Source organism: Heterocephalus glaber, unplaced genomic scaffold, assembly GCF_053883595.1.
Source record: "Heterocephalus glaber isolate CG9 unplaced genomic scaffold, H.glaber_assembly_v1.0 deba00001497, whole genome shotgun sequence".
Classification (NCBI taxonomy): domain Eukaryota; kingdom Metazoa; phylum Chordata; class Mammalia; order Rodentia; family Bathyergidae; genus Heterocephalus; species Heterocephalus glaber.
The window spans coordinates 27,833,978-27,850,839 of record NW_028258320.1 but is presented as its reverse complement, the minus strand read 5'-3'; the positions used below and the strand labels follow the sequence as shown (position 1 = coordinate 27,850,839).

The following is a 16,862-nucleotide window of genomic DNA, read 5'->3' as shown; positions in this document are numbered from 1 at the left end:
AATGTTTCAGTTATTTGTGGGAACTGAGATTCTCAGTAGCAGAATTTGATGACATCAAATCACTTTGTTGCACACATTATTATTTTCAAAGTGAAATAAAAGTTGGCGAAATTAGAAAATTACATACTCAGCATATTTTGGGCTTCATTTTGTGAGGCAGCTTTCTTTTATTCTTTTACTTTCAGCCTGTCAATTTTCACAGACATTGAAGAGAGGAAGAAAGGAATAGAGTATCTTTCTCTAATTTCAGGGAATAGAGGCAGATCTCAATAACTGTGTCTTCTAGAAATGTTACTGGATTTTCTACTTGAGTGCTAGAAGAGCTTAAGAAAATCTATCTCTAAACTAGTATACTCTATATCTTTGTATGTCATTGCTTCATTAAAAAATATCTTCATAGTCACTTACCATTGGGAAATGCGATGTGAACTATCCTTTAGTATTTGAGTATTCTAATATTTCTTTTGGAAAATATTACTATTTACCACCTTCGTTTATGTATTTGTTTACTCATTCAAGAAGTACACATTTATTGAACACACAGTTGAGTACTTATGCCATCCTCTCCTTTTGTCTCTTCCTCTAGATAACTGTTTCTATAAAAAAAAATAATTGTAGAGAGAGGCTGTTTCAACACACTAGAGCTTGTATAAAAAGTAGTAAAAAAAGTTTGCTTCACCTATTGCAGGTTGCTTAGCAACTTTCACCAGCTGAGGTATCCTTCAGATAAATAAGCTTTTTTTCTCCTATAGTTCACACTTGCATTATTTTAGAGTCAGTGCATGTTTAGCTACTGCTTTATTATCAGTATCTTGCATTGTTTCTTCATCTCAAACTCAGTATAAAACCTCTATGGACATGTTAAATGGATAAAGTTTTAATTCTACGTGATAGTGATTTTATCTTCAGTCTTCTTTGTATATTCTATGAGTAAGTTGCTAGATAATGAAACATCCTTAATCATTAAAGATTTCAGTGTTTTACCACAAGAAAACTTTGGTATCTATATGGGCAAAATCATTAAACTTTGACAAGATTAAACATCTTCATCAATAAATTCACATAATCATTTTGTCAATCATTTTGAGAGTTAGAGAATAAATTAGATGAGCATTATTATTATTATTGCTTGTAGATGATAAGCTTCTTATCCAGTTTATCGACTGATTGAGGAAAAGTTGTTAAGGTGCTGATATTCATTATGTGGATTATGAAGAGTTACTGAACATGTTTGTTTAAATGTTTAAATTCTAATGTGTGAAAAATGCAAGTATAACAAATATAGTATAACAACTATAACTCTAAAAAAATTCTTTTCTAGAAAGAAAAATGTGCCATACAAAGACAATGTGTGTTTTATTTATAAGCCATTTCCTAGTCACTAAGTCCATTCCCTAATAGTGAATTTTAATAGCCAGTTTCTTGCAGTTGGTATTTTTGGTGCTATATTTTACTAACGCATTCTTTTGAAAATTTTCAGACTATTCAAAAGTTCATCTAACACAACTGTTGGAGAAGGCCGAAGTGATTGCAGGACGTATGCTTAAATTTTCTGTTTTTTATCGTAATCAGCACAAAGAATATTTTGACTATATTCGGTAAGAATAAAATACATATAGTTATTTGTTTACTAAGTATGATTCCAAATTTGAGGGTCATATTGCCTTTGATTCTAATTCTGCCAAGTTGCAATTCTAAATTTCTTTTCAAAATAGTTATACTTTTCTCTAGAGAAAAAAACCAGTAGAAAAATACATATCATGAGATTTTCCCACTTAGATACCTTTCCATCATCATATAATAATTTCTATTCCACTGCACTAGATCACCTCTGGTGTTTAGATTGATAAGCATTTACTGTACATATTTCTCCAATTCTCAGTGACTCAAATGCTCTCTTATATATTGACTGCTTTCTGTGGGTCCCTTTAAGATATTAAAAATATGAGAAAAAAGACGACTATTTTGTGAAATATTGTGGGAAATCAGCTAGGATTTGCAGGTTTCTGCCTAAGTAGAATCGATTAACTATTATCTCCAATTAATTATTCATGAAGACAGTTGTCTTTGCTATTGAATTCTTGTGATAGTTGACTAATATTTCTAAGATAGCCTATATTTAATCCCTTGAAATGGTTCTTAAGAAGTTAAATGAACTTTATCCTATAGGTAGTTTTAATATTGCAGCATTTTCATATTTGTAGAGAAAAACAAGAGGATAAATAGGCAGATGTGTGTTTTAAAGTGAAACTAAGGCTTTCAAAATGGCAAGTGCTATCTTGGTTCTAAATCTTTTATACAGCCATCCCTGTAATTTGTCATTTTTAAAATCTTGGTCTCATTTTAGACTAAAGAATTCTTACATTGACAGTGCATGTGAAAAAAAATTTAGAAAGCTTTGATGTTCTTTTTTTCATACTTCTCTAGTTTCTTTTAAATCAAGATCATGGATCCAAATTTATGTCAAGATGTGAAAAATCTAAAATAAATCATAGAGAAGTGTATTTAGGTTTCTGTGTTCTTTAAATGAAACACTCTGAAATATCATATATTTTTATATATTTTGATGTTGAAAAGCATTTTTGCCTTTTTAAAAAATATAAATACAGAGTTTAGTCCATCATTCTCTTCACTGGGAAAGTATCTACTCTGTAATCTTTTTAATTATTGGTGTATGCCATTCCCCTGATAAACAGAGTACAAATTAAACAACATTAGGTATCATGCTTGACAACCCTTAATTGGGAATAACTATACGCAGAAAGATTTTTTATATTTGTTAAGCAAAAATTTGAAAACCAAAACATTTCCACTATTGCTATTGTCTTTACTAAGAAATATATCAATGAGATAAATTATTATATCATTGATGCTTGGTTTAGACTCCTGGAGTATTGCCAGTGTCTACTGTAGGTGGCCACTTGGGGTCAGTATTTCTCTGTGATTTTCAGGGTCCCTCAGCTGAAAGCTGGTGTTCATACTCTGCTTCGTCTGTTCTCAAAAACACTTCCAAGGAGAAACAGATAAAAAAAAAACACCTATAAAATGGATACTTATTTTGTACATTTCATGATTTGATTCGAGGGACTAGCATAAAAGATGTGTTAACTACGAAGGAAATGTACCTTTGATTGATTTCTCCATGATAATAGTAGTAAAATCTATGTAAACTGTATCTTTTTTAAAAAAATTAGAGCATGTTAATAATACAGAATAGGGATGTTCATTGAGGAACTGGTACATGAATATAATATATCTTAAGTAAATTATATCGTTAATAAAGAATACATATAAATAAATATACTTGCCAAGGCATGGAGACATTTTTTTTAACATTGTTTTTAAAGACCTTGTTTTTATAAAAATTTTATAAAAATGTCAGTGGACCTTGATTTTTTTTATGCAGTGAACTCTAGTTAGGACATTGTTCCTTGATTATGATCCATTTAAAATCTGATTTGTAATACATAACTATAGAGAAAAGTTTCAATTGCCTAATAAACTTTCCTGGTCATTAAAAATTATGGAAAAAGTCCTAGATAAATCTGGACTCAATGCATGATGAATAAACTCATTTTATTCTCTACCAATTAAAAAGAATTCCAAAAGAACATTGTTTTCTGTTACCTTAAATGAACATAAGAACATACCACTTTCTCTTCTTGTTCATGTTTAGTTGGTAGACTAATTGTTCTTAAAACTCATTTCTATCTGAAAGTTGTCTAAGAATCCTCTGAAATTAGTAGATATGTGTCAATATGTGTAGCCATTCTGGTACTTTTAGTGCCAGATTATATCTCCTCAGATTTGAGCTTCTGTCACTGATAAAAGGAGGCATTTCATGGCCTAAATTCTAGTTTATATTTTTGTAGATACTATTTCATATTCTTGCATGTACAGATCTATATAGGACATATTGATATTTGGGTATTGTTAATGAGACTGAAACAAGGATAAAAAGTTTTGACCAGTGGCAAAATGAAATAGACACACTTCTTCCTATTTTTCCCACTAAGTGCAACTAAAAACACTGGACCTGATATACAAAAGAAATATAAAACTATGAAAGGGAGAGAGAAAGAAGGTAGACCTCTTAGGGACCTTGGGACTCAAGGGTTGAGTTCCCTGAGTTTTATCTTGAACAAGGTTCAAGCAAAACTGGCAACCTAGAAACACAAATGGGCACAAACCAAAAAATAAACCAGAAAGTTGTCTTGCTTTATTTACCCAACCAACTAGGAAATGATATAGAAATCTTCTAGACAATAACCATCCTATTCCAGCCCAACTGTGTGGGGAGAAAAAAAACCTTGTCCCATACCTACCAACTAAAGTCAAATAGGGAACCTAGATACACTTACCCTCTGGTAGAATGGTGCCAGAGTGCCAGATGTAGGCTTTCTAACACTGCCCAGAAGCAGTGAGCCTTGTCCCTGCAGTGTTAATGGCGGCCACATGGAGAGCAGTAGTGAGATACCTCCCCTCATCCTCCCAGCTAGACTTTATTAGCTTAGGCCCAGTGGGATCCTAAACTACCACCTCCTTCCAGTAATAACTGTACCCCACCTCTTATTAATGGAAGCTCAATGGAGAAATACCAATAATCTGTAAAATCAAACTGAATGAGAAAAGATTAAAGACATTAATACCAAGGTAGCACATCTTAGAATTATCTGACAGAGATATTTAAGCAAACACTGTAAAAATGTTCCAATAAGCAATAACTGACATACTTGAGACAAAAATAGAAGCAATAAAGCAACCTAAGGCACAAAGAAGATTGCCATGAGTTCCAGGCCAGCCTGGGCTAACTACATAGTGAGACCCTGCTCCAAAAGCAAAACAAAACAAACAAAAATAGTACATGCAATAAAAAAGCAATGGATTGATTCAACAGCAGAATCGAGGACAAAAATTTAGTAAACTTATAGAATAGAAATTACCCACAATGAGCAACAAAGGTAAAAATGACTGAAAAAAATTATCAGAACATCATAGAGATGTGGAGCTATTAGCAAGTCTAATATTCCTATCATCAAAGTCAATAAGAAAAGGAGAAAGAGAGTGGTGGTGAAAAAGCATTCAGAGAATAATGGCTGAAAAACCCTCAAATTTAGCAAATGACATAAACTTAACAATTTCAAGCGGAGAATATGCCAAATAGGGTAAATCCAAAGAAATTCACACAACACACAGGAGAAGCTCTTGAAAACTGAAAAAAAAAAAAAAGAAAAATCTCCAAAGTGATAAAAAAGAAAAAAAATAACTTTATCATGCTGGTAGGGATCCCACAAGAAAAAGAAGATATACTTGGGGAATGCTGAAGAGAATTTAACTAAACTGCCATTCACCAAAGGCAATTAAGGCAACTAGAAAGGAATGCTGGAGCAACCAGGAAATATTAAGAATTGAAGAGTTTTACTCTCATTGGGACTGGAAGGAAGTCAACTAGCAGGAGCACTAGACAGATATCAGATATAGAAGAACTGAGCCACGTCACAGCTACAGGCCCTGAAGCATGGTGCAAGTAGAGGAAGACACACCCAGGGCTTTACCTCCTTGTATCCTATATCTACTGGGCCTCACGTTGGTATAACTGAAATAACAGAGATCAAGGGAAGAACTGAGTGATAGAGTCTCAGGCCACAGTGAAGGCAAAAGAGATAGAGCATGGGGTGAGGTAAAAGGAAAATAACCAGCACTATTTACATCAGAACACAAGAAATAACCTGATTAGTAAACTGAGCCAGGGTTAAAAAATAAACAGAACACTGTTGTTAAAAGGTAAGGTGGAGAGCCGGGAATTTAGCTCAGTGGTGCTGCCACCTGCCTCACAAGCTCAAGATCCTGAGTCCAATCCCTAGTACAAAAAAATATATATATATGGACAGCACTCATTTTTTGTTTCTTTTTTCTTTTAATTTTAAATTAGACTAGTTGGATTTTGCTTTGAAAGTGCATACCTTAATAACTTCTTTAATAGAGGTACCATCAATTGATCCCCCATTACAAATAATGTATCTCCTTAATATAATGTATCTCATTTTAAAAGTTTTTTTATTGAGACATATTTCCATATGGAATACATTTTGGTAATTTAATATATGAATACAATGTGTAATGATCTCTTCAAATGTTAATCATGTGTATCTGTTGGAAAAATCATCTCTTCTAGTTATTTTGAAACATAGTTATTTTGATCAATAGTTACCATACTATGCTCTAGAAAAAACAGAACTAAATCTCTTCTCTGTGTTTTGGTGGTAGTTATTGAACTTTTCTGTCCCTTCTCCCCTTTTATTTTCCTTTCCCAGGCTCTAGTGACCACTATTCCATTCTGTTGTTTTATAAAATTGACAAATAGTTTTCATGAATAGATGAGAATATGTGGTGTCGCCTCCAGTTTCATCCATGTCACTGCAAATAACAAGATTTTGGTCTTTTATGGCTGAATAATATTCCATTGTGTATATGTGCCCTTTTTTTATCCATTCACTTAATAATGGGCATCTAGGTTGATTCTATAACTTAGCTGCTACGGATAGTGCTGCAGTACACATGAGTACATGTATCTTTTTAGTATCTTTTTGGTTTAATGATATCATATCCTTTGGCTGTATACCCAGTAATGGATTATATGATAGTTCTATTATTAGTTTTTAATAATGCAACTTATTGTTTTTCATAATGGCTGTACAAATTTATATTTCCATCAACAGTGTATGAGTTCCTCTTTCTCTGCATCCTTAACAGCACGGATTGTCTTCTTGATAGCTCCTCTAACTGCAATGAGATATCTCATTTTGACTTTGATTTGCATTTTTCTGATAATTAGTGAGAGTGAGCATTTTTAATGTACAGTACTTCTTGGCCATTTGTATTTCTTTTGATGACTATCTCTTAGTACCTTTACCCATTTTTCTAATTGAGTAGTTCTGTGTTTTTTTTTTGTTTTTTTTTTTTTTCACGTTTAGCTTTTTGAGTTCCTTATGTATTTTGGATACTAAGCCTTTGTCTGATGAATATTTTACAGATATTTTCTCCCATTCTATAGGTTGTCTCTTAATTCTTTTATTTCCTTTGCTGTTCAAAAGGTTCTTACTTTGATATAATACCATTTGTGTTTATTTTTGTTGCCTGTGGCTTTAGGATTTTATCTGAAAAATTATTCCCTGCCCCAATATGTTGAAGTGTCCCCTCTCTATTTTCTTGTTGTAATTTCATAGTTTCATTTACATAGATAACATTTAGGTCTTTGATCAATGTTGAGTTGATTTCAGAATCTCACTTCATCCGTTTTTATGTGCATATGCCATTTTGGGAGCATAATTTTATTGAAGAGACTGTTTTCTCTGCTGTAAGTTCTTGGCACCTTTTTCAAAGATTGGTTGTTTAATGTTCATTAATTTCTGTTTTCTTATTCTGTTTTGACTATGTCTGTTTTTATACCAGTACCATGCTATATTGGTTGCTGTAGCTTTGTGTAGAATGTTTGGACATCAGGTATGTGAGGCCTCCAGGTTTGCTTGTTTGTTTGCTCATGATTGCTTTGGCATTCTGGGTCTTTTTTTGTTTGATATGAATTTAAGAATTTTTTTTGTGTGTGAAGAAAGTCATTGGTATTTTGATGGGGATTACATTGAATTTAGAGATTGTTTTGGGTAGTATGGCCATTTTGACTATTACCTCCTCCAAAACATGGGATATCTTTCCATTTTTTGTAATATAATTTCTTTCATTAGTATTTTATCATTTTTATTGGAGAGATTTTTCACTTCTTAGTTAAAATTATTTCTAAATATTTTGTAGCTCTAGTGAATGAGATTAATTTCTTTTTCACCAAGTTCATTATTGATATATTAAAATGCTGTGCTATTTTTTATATTTTTGTATCTTGCTCCTTTACTGAATTTGCTTTTCAGTGCTAACAGCTCTTTTGATGGAGTATTTAAGTTTCTGTTATAAAATGTTGTCTGCAGACATGGATGGCCGTAATTTATTTCTTTTCCCTAATTTCTCTTGCTAAGATGTCTAGTACTATATTAAATAAGAGTATTGGAAATGGATTTCTTTGTCTTCTTCTCAATCTCAAAGGAAATGCTTATCTTTTTTCCAGTCCATGAGATATTGTCTGTGGACTTTTCATATATAGTCTTTAGTATTTTTAGATATATTCTTCCTACACCTATTTTTTTTTTATCATGAAGGGATGGTAAATCTTACTGAATGTTTTCTTAATCTGTTTAAATGATCATATGGTCTTTGTCCTTTATTCTGTAGATATGTCATATCACACTTATAAGTTTGAGTATATTGAACCACCCTTGAATCTCTGGGACGAACTGTATTTGATCACAGTGTAACATGTACTGTTGAATTTGGTTCGCTGCTGCTTTGAGAATTTCTGCATGTGTTCATCAGGGATACAGATCTATCATTTTCTTTATTGTTATTGTTCATTGGCAATATCATTCCATTCTCTCCAGGCCTGTAAATTTTCTGCTGGATAAATCTACTGTAACTCAAATGGACTTTCCCTTATATGTGACTTGCTCCTTTTTACTTGCTGTTTTCAGGATTCTATCTTGTACTTTTGATGTTATGACTGTAATATGCTTTAGTGAAGATCTATTTTGGTTGAATCTAGTTGGTGTCTGTTTTTGTTTTTGTTTCTCTGGTACTGGGGATTGAACTCAGGGCTTTGTGGTTGTCATGCAGGCACAGTGCCGCCGGCCCTGCTTCTTATATCTGGATGTCTCTATCTTTGAAAATTTGGGAAACTGTCAGCTCTTATTTCATGAAATAAACTTTTAGTGGCTCTGCCCCTTTTCTTCACCTTTGTTTCTTTAGGATCATTATGTTGGATTTATTTTCAGGCATTTCAAATTGTGATCTATTTCTGGAGAATTACTGTTTTCCTTTGGAGGTACCTAGTTCCCTTTCATACTCATTGTGTCCTTATGTTAGTATCTGATACTATATTTGCCTCTTTCAGTTTTATGAAGTAGCATTTGTATGAAGAAATTTTTTCATGTAGATAAGATATAGGATTCATTTGGTAGATGCTTTGGGTTTGGTTATAAGGGAGCTCTAAACTGTAGTCCCTGTGTGATTTTATCTTTCTCTGATATCTGAAGTGTTTCCTGAAGGTAGCTGTATGACTTTATAGTGAGTAGAGGGTTCTAAAAGTATATATCCTCAAGAACCACAGAGTCAGGCTATGGTGATACTGTGGCTCCTGGCAGCAGTTGCTCCTATCTTGGTGGTATAGGATGTGGAGAGGACTGTCCCCAGGATATGCAGGGCAAGTAAATATGATGCCAAGCATTGTATTACTAGAAGCCACCATCCCTGAACCACAGGATATAAAGGAGGGCTTCTTTAGAACTCTCAGGATGAAGGCAGGAGATGCCTAGGCCTGTGGCACCAGCAATCACAGTTCTGAAGTCTCAGGGTGGGATGGGACCTTTCCCAGCCATATAGTACTCATTTAATGAGTATGTTCTAGCATATTTGAAGAAACAGTCATCATATGTATCAATATTCAAGTATTTAGCAATATTTTATTCCAGCTTTCTTTTTGCAAAGACACTTCTAAAACCCCCCAAAATAAAAAAGCATATAAGATTTCTACTTGTAGTTTAATTTTTTCATCCAGTAAATTATGTTAAAGGTCTTCAAAGTTTGTAGATCATGCTCAAGTTCAGGGTAGAATTCAGCCATTATAGGTAATGTCAAAACACATTCTCCTTGATCTGATAGTAGGATGGGCATTCAGGCATTTAGCAGATGGTTGACTTTTGGACCATTCAAGTCTATAAATCAGTAGGTTTACCGCTGTTGTACTAAGCATGACAATTTCTCCTGCAGAGAACACCATGGGAATGCTATGCAGCCTTCTGTCAAGGATGACAGTGGTAGCCATGGCTCTCCTATCAGTGGAAAATTAGAAGGCATCTTCTTCAGCTGCAGCACTGAATTCAATACTGGGAAGCCACCTCAGGATTCACCTTATGGAAGATACAGGTTTGAGATTGCAGCAGAAAAACTTTTTAACCCCAATACTAACTTATACTTTGGGGACTTCTACTGTATGTACACTGCTTATCATTATGTGATTCTTGTTATTGCCCCTGTGGGATCACCAGGAGATGAATTTTGTAAGCAGCGCCTTCCTCAACTAAATTCCAAGGATAATAAATTTTTGACCTGTACAGAAGAAGATGGGATGCTGGTTTACCACCATGCCCAGGATGTCATTTTAGAAGTCATTTACACTGATCCTGTCGATCTTTCTCTGGGCACCGTGGCAGAAATCACTGGTCATCAGCTCATGAGTTTGTCTACTGCAAATGCAAAGAAAGATCCCAGCTGCAAAACCTGTAATATCAGTGTTGGACGTTAACACCCACTCTTCTTATTCTTACCCAGCCCTTTTTCTTCCACTAAGAGCATTGATCCTCTGTTGTCCATTTTCATCATCAAATGTTTTCCACTGAAGCATGCACATGCCGCTATCACCAAAAGCAAACTACCACTTCTCAAATTTCATTCAGAGCTGTTTTCGTGTTTCCTATTCCCCACCCTTTCCACTACTTTCAATGATCAAACATCCTAAGTTCTCCTTCTGACACTTTATTTGCCTAGATGCTGCAATGTTTTTATTTTTCCTATATGCCAAACATAAGAGAATTATATAGAATGCTTTAGCAAAATACAAAATAATGGCTTATAAGTGGTGTTTAAATATGCATTCATTTTAATCTACTGAACAAATATTGGAATAACTCCAAACGCATGAAAGGGTGTAATTGCAGCATGAGTTAAATCTTGAAGCCTAGAATTGTCAGCACTTCCAACTTGTTGTTTGACAGTGTTATTTATGTTATTTATATTAGCTAACAGGAAACAACAACTGTGTTTCAGCATAATAAATATAATAGAAAAATATTTTATTTGTATTGTATAAAATATTTACAATCATATCGAATATGTGGAGTTACATTTTAATAGCAATTGTATACATTGTCATGAAACCATTTCCCTTATCAAAGATGTAATTTGTAAACCTCAAGTAGTTGTGTATCTGTCCTGTTACAAGTGGATGACTTCAATTAAACAAATTTATGAAGGACATTATTCTCATTCATAAAAGTTATAAAATCAGGTAAATACAGAGAAAATAAGTCTCTGAAGTAGTCTCCTTTTGAAATCATCAGTATTCTCAACTATATGAAAATGTGAATTTCTTCAATATCATGCTTAAACATTACAGAAAGTAGAAATACAAACATTATTCATACATGAAAGAAAATGTCAGCCTTTTGCTTGTTTTTAGAAAACAAAATAAACATGTTTTAGTACAAAATAACAAAACAATATACTAAAATTGGTGAAGCAAATAAAATATTCAGGCTTCATTCCCAAGGTATCAGGGCAAACAGTTTCCAGACTTTCATTTTGTACAGAATGAAGAACACAGCTCATGAGAAAGTTTTTTCACTTTATGAAGTATAGACTTTGGGATATTAAGAAAAATGCATATTCCTGATGGAAAAATAGTTATATATTCTTAGTTATAGTAAACAAAAAGATTAGCAATAATACTATGGTCACATTAGATTATATACCGAAGACACATTCTATCCAAAATACCTATTTTAAAATTTTAATACAATATTTTAATATAAACATCTGTCAGTTATAGACAAAGATAATTCGCAAAGTACATGCTGTCAGAATGAACTTTGGTAACCAGAAATGTAAAACCGCAAATAACTGATAAAATAATGTGCTGTTTTTATATTGAACTAAAAAAGCAGTGACACCTTTTAGTATATTTTAGAGTACTGAAAGTCTAACAGAGTTAAGGGACAAGCCAGTAGATGTTATATCACTTGAAATTTCAAATAAATTACTTTCTTACTAGAGGCTTTCCTTGCTATTTGAAAAACAGAATCTCTTTTCCTTTTCTGATTTTTTAAAAAAATCACTCTTTTCCATACATTGACATAAACAATCTTTGGACTCTAAATAAATTTTCCCTAACAAGTAGCCCGAGTGTGTGTCATTTAGATTTATAATATATTAGATTTTTTTGAAATAATTATATTGACTGAATTTTGTCCTTGGCGTGGAAGAAGCCTATTTTTTTTCCCAATGAGATGGTTACCTGTTTGTGTTTTCCCCAGTTAAATTCCTTTTCCTTGTACAGTCTATAAACTTGCTATCCTTTCTTAAAAATAAACTACCACTAAAGTGCTTCCATTTTCAGCATGTCAAAACTACTTAGCGCAAATGGCAATGGAAAATAAGCTTAATTTTTATCTGGGGTGAAAATGATGGTGATTTCCTAAACCTCAAATAGTTTTGGCCACGTCTTGCTTGCTGATGAGGACCTCTAATAGTCTCAGTTTGGCTTTTATGTGCTTGTATTCATAGTACTCATCTGCCATCGGTATCCTATCTTCCTTTTGTGGACTTCTGTAAAGAGAAAATACAATCCATTAGTTCATAAGGAAGCAAGTCATTAAATATCCTTATATGATTTATATATAAAGAAGTACAGAGTAGCAGCTTCCTCTTGGTTTTTGCATTCTCTTCTTTACCTCCCCTTCACCTTCATCCACTCTTTCATGTTTCTGAATAATAATACTGTTTGAGAATATGAATGTCATAGGTCTTTTGCAGATAAATCGTTCTGTGCTTAGACATAACAATGGGCCAAGTGAAAAATCTGAGAAGAAAACAAAGAGCTAGAATCCTCAAGGCCTTCCTTGTCCAGTCATTCTCCCAATACTTGCCATAGTTCCACACTTACACAGTATTTTCAGCCCAAATAGTAAAACTTATTTTTAAAAATATCAACCTGAAAATAAAACAAATTTGATAACACCAGTAACTCATAAATTTATTTTTATAAGAAAAAAACATCATCCAGTCGCTGGCTCTTATAAACTTAAAACATTCCCATGTTTTCTTAAAATTATAATACCTGTTTCTGCCATTGTGTAGAAGAGTCACTGAGCTGTTCCTTAACAGACATAATTTATGAGTCTAAATTACAATAGTCCTCTTCTGCACATGAATTTTACTGACTAGACATATGACATTGCATACATTTTTATACATATGAGTAACTACTGCATGCTCTAACTTTGTCACCAAGTACATTTATGGTGCCTTAAAAGTTTTAGTAATCTATTTGCACAGTCATTTTACCTTATGGATAGTATCAGTAAAATGTCTTAGGAAAGCAAGATTACAGTCCACAAATCCAACCAATTCAACAGTTTGATTTTATTTGTTATAAATTACTACTTTTGAATTTAAATGAAATGAGTCACCACAAGAGGGCAAACAACCTTGTAGCCAAATACTTAAAGGAATATCTGAAGTACTTTTAGGAATTACAGTGCAGTAGAATGCTATATATATATAGAACATATTTAACCTTCTTACTTTTTTTTTTTCTTTTTTTCTCTTGGTACCAGGGATTGAACTCAGGACCTTGCACTTCCGAGGCAGGCGCGGTGCCGCTGAGCTAAATCCCCACCCCACCTCCTTACTTTTTTAGGGTAAACTTCTGGGGTTAAAAACAGATAAAAATATAAACTTATTTAGGGAACTCAAAGTTATGAAAAGAATATATGCATATCTTAAAGTGACTATTTCTCACATGTATTGACTAGATTTAGAATAGTGAAAATAGCTCCCCAAATATTTCCTTGAAGGAGATATTTCCACAGAATGCCCTCAATTTAAAGCAACAGATATCAGGAACTTTAATGTAAGTCACACATATTATAGACCATAGTACAAAGTCACTATTCCAAAGAATGCTTTGCAGGCAAAGTTGCATGAATATTCTATAAAATAAAAATGTGTCCCAAAAGAAAACAAGTCATCCAAATTTAGCATGCTACTGTGCATTAGATTAAGGTTATCAAAAGAAATGTAAGTAAGTTGGGTTTCTAGCAAACTGGAAATGAAGATTCCAGTTGGAAAACTAAGAGGATTACATCAGAATTGCTTTATGCAAAAAGCTTCTCACTTAAATAGGTTCACTCCTAGTGAATACCCCTGGGAACTGAAATGGAAAATGACTAAGAGGTAAGTAGACAAAACTTGAAAGTTTTAAGTTAACTTTAGAAAACAGTTCCTCCCCATTAGAGCAATACTTAGGCTGCTAAACTAAAGGTAGTACAAGAAAGGCAAATACTTAGATAGAGAGCAATACCAATGAGCCAGTATATCATTGATAAATGCTTATGCTCTAAAATCCAAAAGAAGAGTTTAGTCTCATCTTTGCCACTTAATAACCTTGTGACTTTGGCAAAGTTACGCCCTTTTAAAAAAATTTTAAGGCTGATTTCCCACATTACAGCTGTAGCTTGCCAAATTATCCCGAGTCTAATCATTTCAGCTTATAAAAGTAGAAACTCATCCTCAAGACAGCTAAGTGATTTGACTTGATCTCTTTAGAAGCTGATCAATAACCCTTATCTTTTGATTGTATAATTTTGTTGGTGATACACTAAACTTAGCAGAAACTAATGCAATGTATAAGAGGATTTGAGTTGACACAGAAAATTAGAAGACAAATACAGGATATAGCTAAACATTCAAGAGATAGAAAAAAAAACTATGAACTTTTGACCAAATCCTGAAATAAAATAATTAGAGCCAGATCCTGAAGTTTAAAGGAGATATTTAAAGTAAAGGAAAAATTATTATTTAAAAAGTAGGGAACAATTTGTATAACTAAGAATCTAAAAACAAAGAAATTTTATGGACTGGAAAATCAAATATGTTTTTAAAGACTTACATTCAACAGTACAATAAGGTTTATTATGCAAAGTTAGGGATATTTAGAGTACATCCTTTATTTCTTAAAGATTGATGTCATATTTTGTAGTAATAGCTTCCCATATACCATCCCTAATAACAGCACTATCAGAATGTTACATTGGACAAATCCTGAGTCTAAGCCAGTATGGACATAATTTACATCTTGTGTAAAGCTGTTCCCGAAAAAAACATTACAGCACATTCTGAACAGTAGTTTTCTACGAAATAGAAGCTTAAGAAATCTACCCACACTCACCTTCCTGTTTGTTTAAAAAACTGTTCTTCAAATTCTCTTAGGGCTTTCCTTAGTCTCTTCTTGTCAGCCCTAGTTTCTCGGAGATGGTCAAGAAGTACAGGCCTATGTCAGGTAAAATATTTGTCATTAATGAGCACTAGCATTAAGATTGAAAAGTGTTCTGATCATAAACATTTTTTGAGTGAGTATGGCTAACACAGAACTGCCTAGAGGTACAGTCCATAAGCATGGGAAATTACCTGATGGAAACAATGTCATGGGAAAGGAGAACAAGACAGACAGGAAGCAAATGGACTGAGGCTGTGTTAAGCGCTGGTAAGGGTGATGGCGGTATGCAGTTAGGGGGAGGTGCAGCACAAACACTGTGAAGGAGTACTCATCAGTATTTGGTGATGGATTAAACAAGAGACACAAGAGGTAGAAAATGTTAATGAAGATTCTGCCTTTCGAGTATGAGGAGAATGGCAAAATCCTTGGGAATGAAATTAAGACCCTGAAAAAGCTGTAGTTCTATGCCAAATTCTGCTAACTTTGTTCTAGAACCTGTATATGGTTTCAAAAAATCTCTGAACTATGAAATGATATATAGATATTTTCTGAAAAATGATAAGATTTCAAAAGTCATGAATGACTACTTTAGTACAATGATAGATAGATGGATAGATAGATAGATAGATAGATAGATAGATAGATAGATAGAAAGAAGGATTTTCTGCTTCCAGATATGTTAGAATTTCTATTTATAATTTAATACATTTGCCTCAACCCTATTTTGAGACATAAACTCACCAGACTAATAGATGTTAAAGAAGATCTCCTAATCTGGGATGTAAAGTACAAAAATCAAAGAAGGCCATATGATGAAAAGGAATGCCAGTTACCAAATGATGATATTAATAAAAATCCAAATTGATCCTGACTGAAGAGCCAAAAAGTGACAAAGAGCAACTCATTTACTTAAGACAAACGGGATTCCAGATTTGGAGAAACTATCTTATGTAGATGTAATAGAGTAGGATAAAGGCTTTGAGAATTGTTGTGCCATACAGGGGTCTTATCTCCTGTGGGTTTTTGAGGGCCTCACATTGCTCTGTCTCACGCACTGACCAGTGTTAGATCTGTGCCAGAGCCCTGCTGAAAAGAGGTATGATTAAAGCTAATAAGCATTTACATTTGTGACAACTTTAGGAGTTTACTGGGAACTGTGGCTCCTCAGCTATATCCTATACTCCTAGCACCTTTCAGAGTAATAGCCCTTCTAAACTTTTTATGTTCATATAAGGTACCCTAGACATTTTGATCTCTTTTGAGTTAAAAAGAGATTCCACACCTAGGATTCATACTCACATAGTAGCCTCATGTAAATTAGACATGGAGAGAGCGGGCTGTTTTACTTCTTTCTTTTCATCTGGTATCAGGGCCCTAATAGGCTCTGTCTCAGAGTAGGCGAGGTGGTCACCAACAGGAAGGTAAGAACTTGAATCTGGTAAAGGTTGTTGGCTTCCCTGTTGACAGTCTTCATCAGAGTCCTCTTCCTCCTGCTTATCACAGGTAGAGTTAAATAAAGTCACAAAATGTCAAGTACCTCTTGAGAATGGAAAAACAAAAAGGGAGAAGAACCATAAGTAGATACCATGAAAATCAGTAAGACACTCATGTGCCTACTGAGAACCAGGATGGAAGTAACCAAGAGTCTTTTCTCAGTTGCATTTTAAAAAAAGAAAAAGACTGCTGAAGTTAATGAGCAAAAATTCAC

The 16,862-nt window shown here is 33.5% G+C and overlaps 2 protein-coding genes across 12 annotated transcripts in view; one reads left to right on the top strand and one right to left on the bottom strand.

Annotated features, from left to right (window-relative positions):
- Phyhipl (phytanoyl-CoA 2-hydroxylase interacting protein like) overlaps positions 1-11,134 on the top strand; it is a 46,652-nt gene extending 35,518 nt beyond the window's left edge. Inside the window, exons 4-5 of the mRNA XM_087184820.1 lie at positions 1,481-1,598; positions 9,871-11,134. Coding sequence (XP_087040946.1) covers positions 1,481-1,598; positions 9,871-10,405 — 653 coding nt within the window. The 3' untranslated portion in view covers positions 10,406-11,134. The remainder of the gene's footprint in view (positions 1-1,480; positions 1,599-9,870) is intronic.
- Positions 9,544-16,862, bottom strand: part of Fam13c (family with sequence similarity 13 member C) — a 124,101-nt gene continuing 116,782 nt past the window's right edge. For 4 of the 11 annotated variants that reach the window (XM_013077206.3, XM_087184816.1, XM_004858291.3 and 1 more), the window contains 3 exons: positions 16,454-16,647; positions 15,107-15,208; positions 9,544-12,483 (listed from right to left, as the gene is read on the bottom strand). In XM_013077206.3, coding sequence (XP_012932660.1) covers positions 12,360-12,483; positions 15,107-15,208; positions 16,454-16,647 — 420 coding nt within the window. In that variant the 3' untranslated portion in view covers positions 9,544-12,359. Of the gene's footprint in view, positions 12,484-15,106; positions 15,209-16,453; positions 16,648-16,862 lie in introns of those variants that run through there. The other 7 variants (XM_087184819.1, XM_087184818.1, XM_004858292.3 and 4 more) reach the window with 4 other exon arrangements.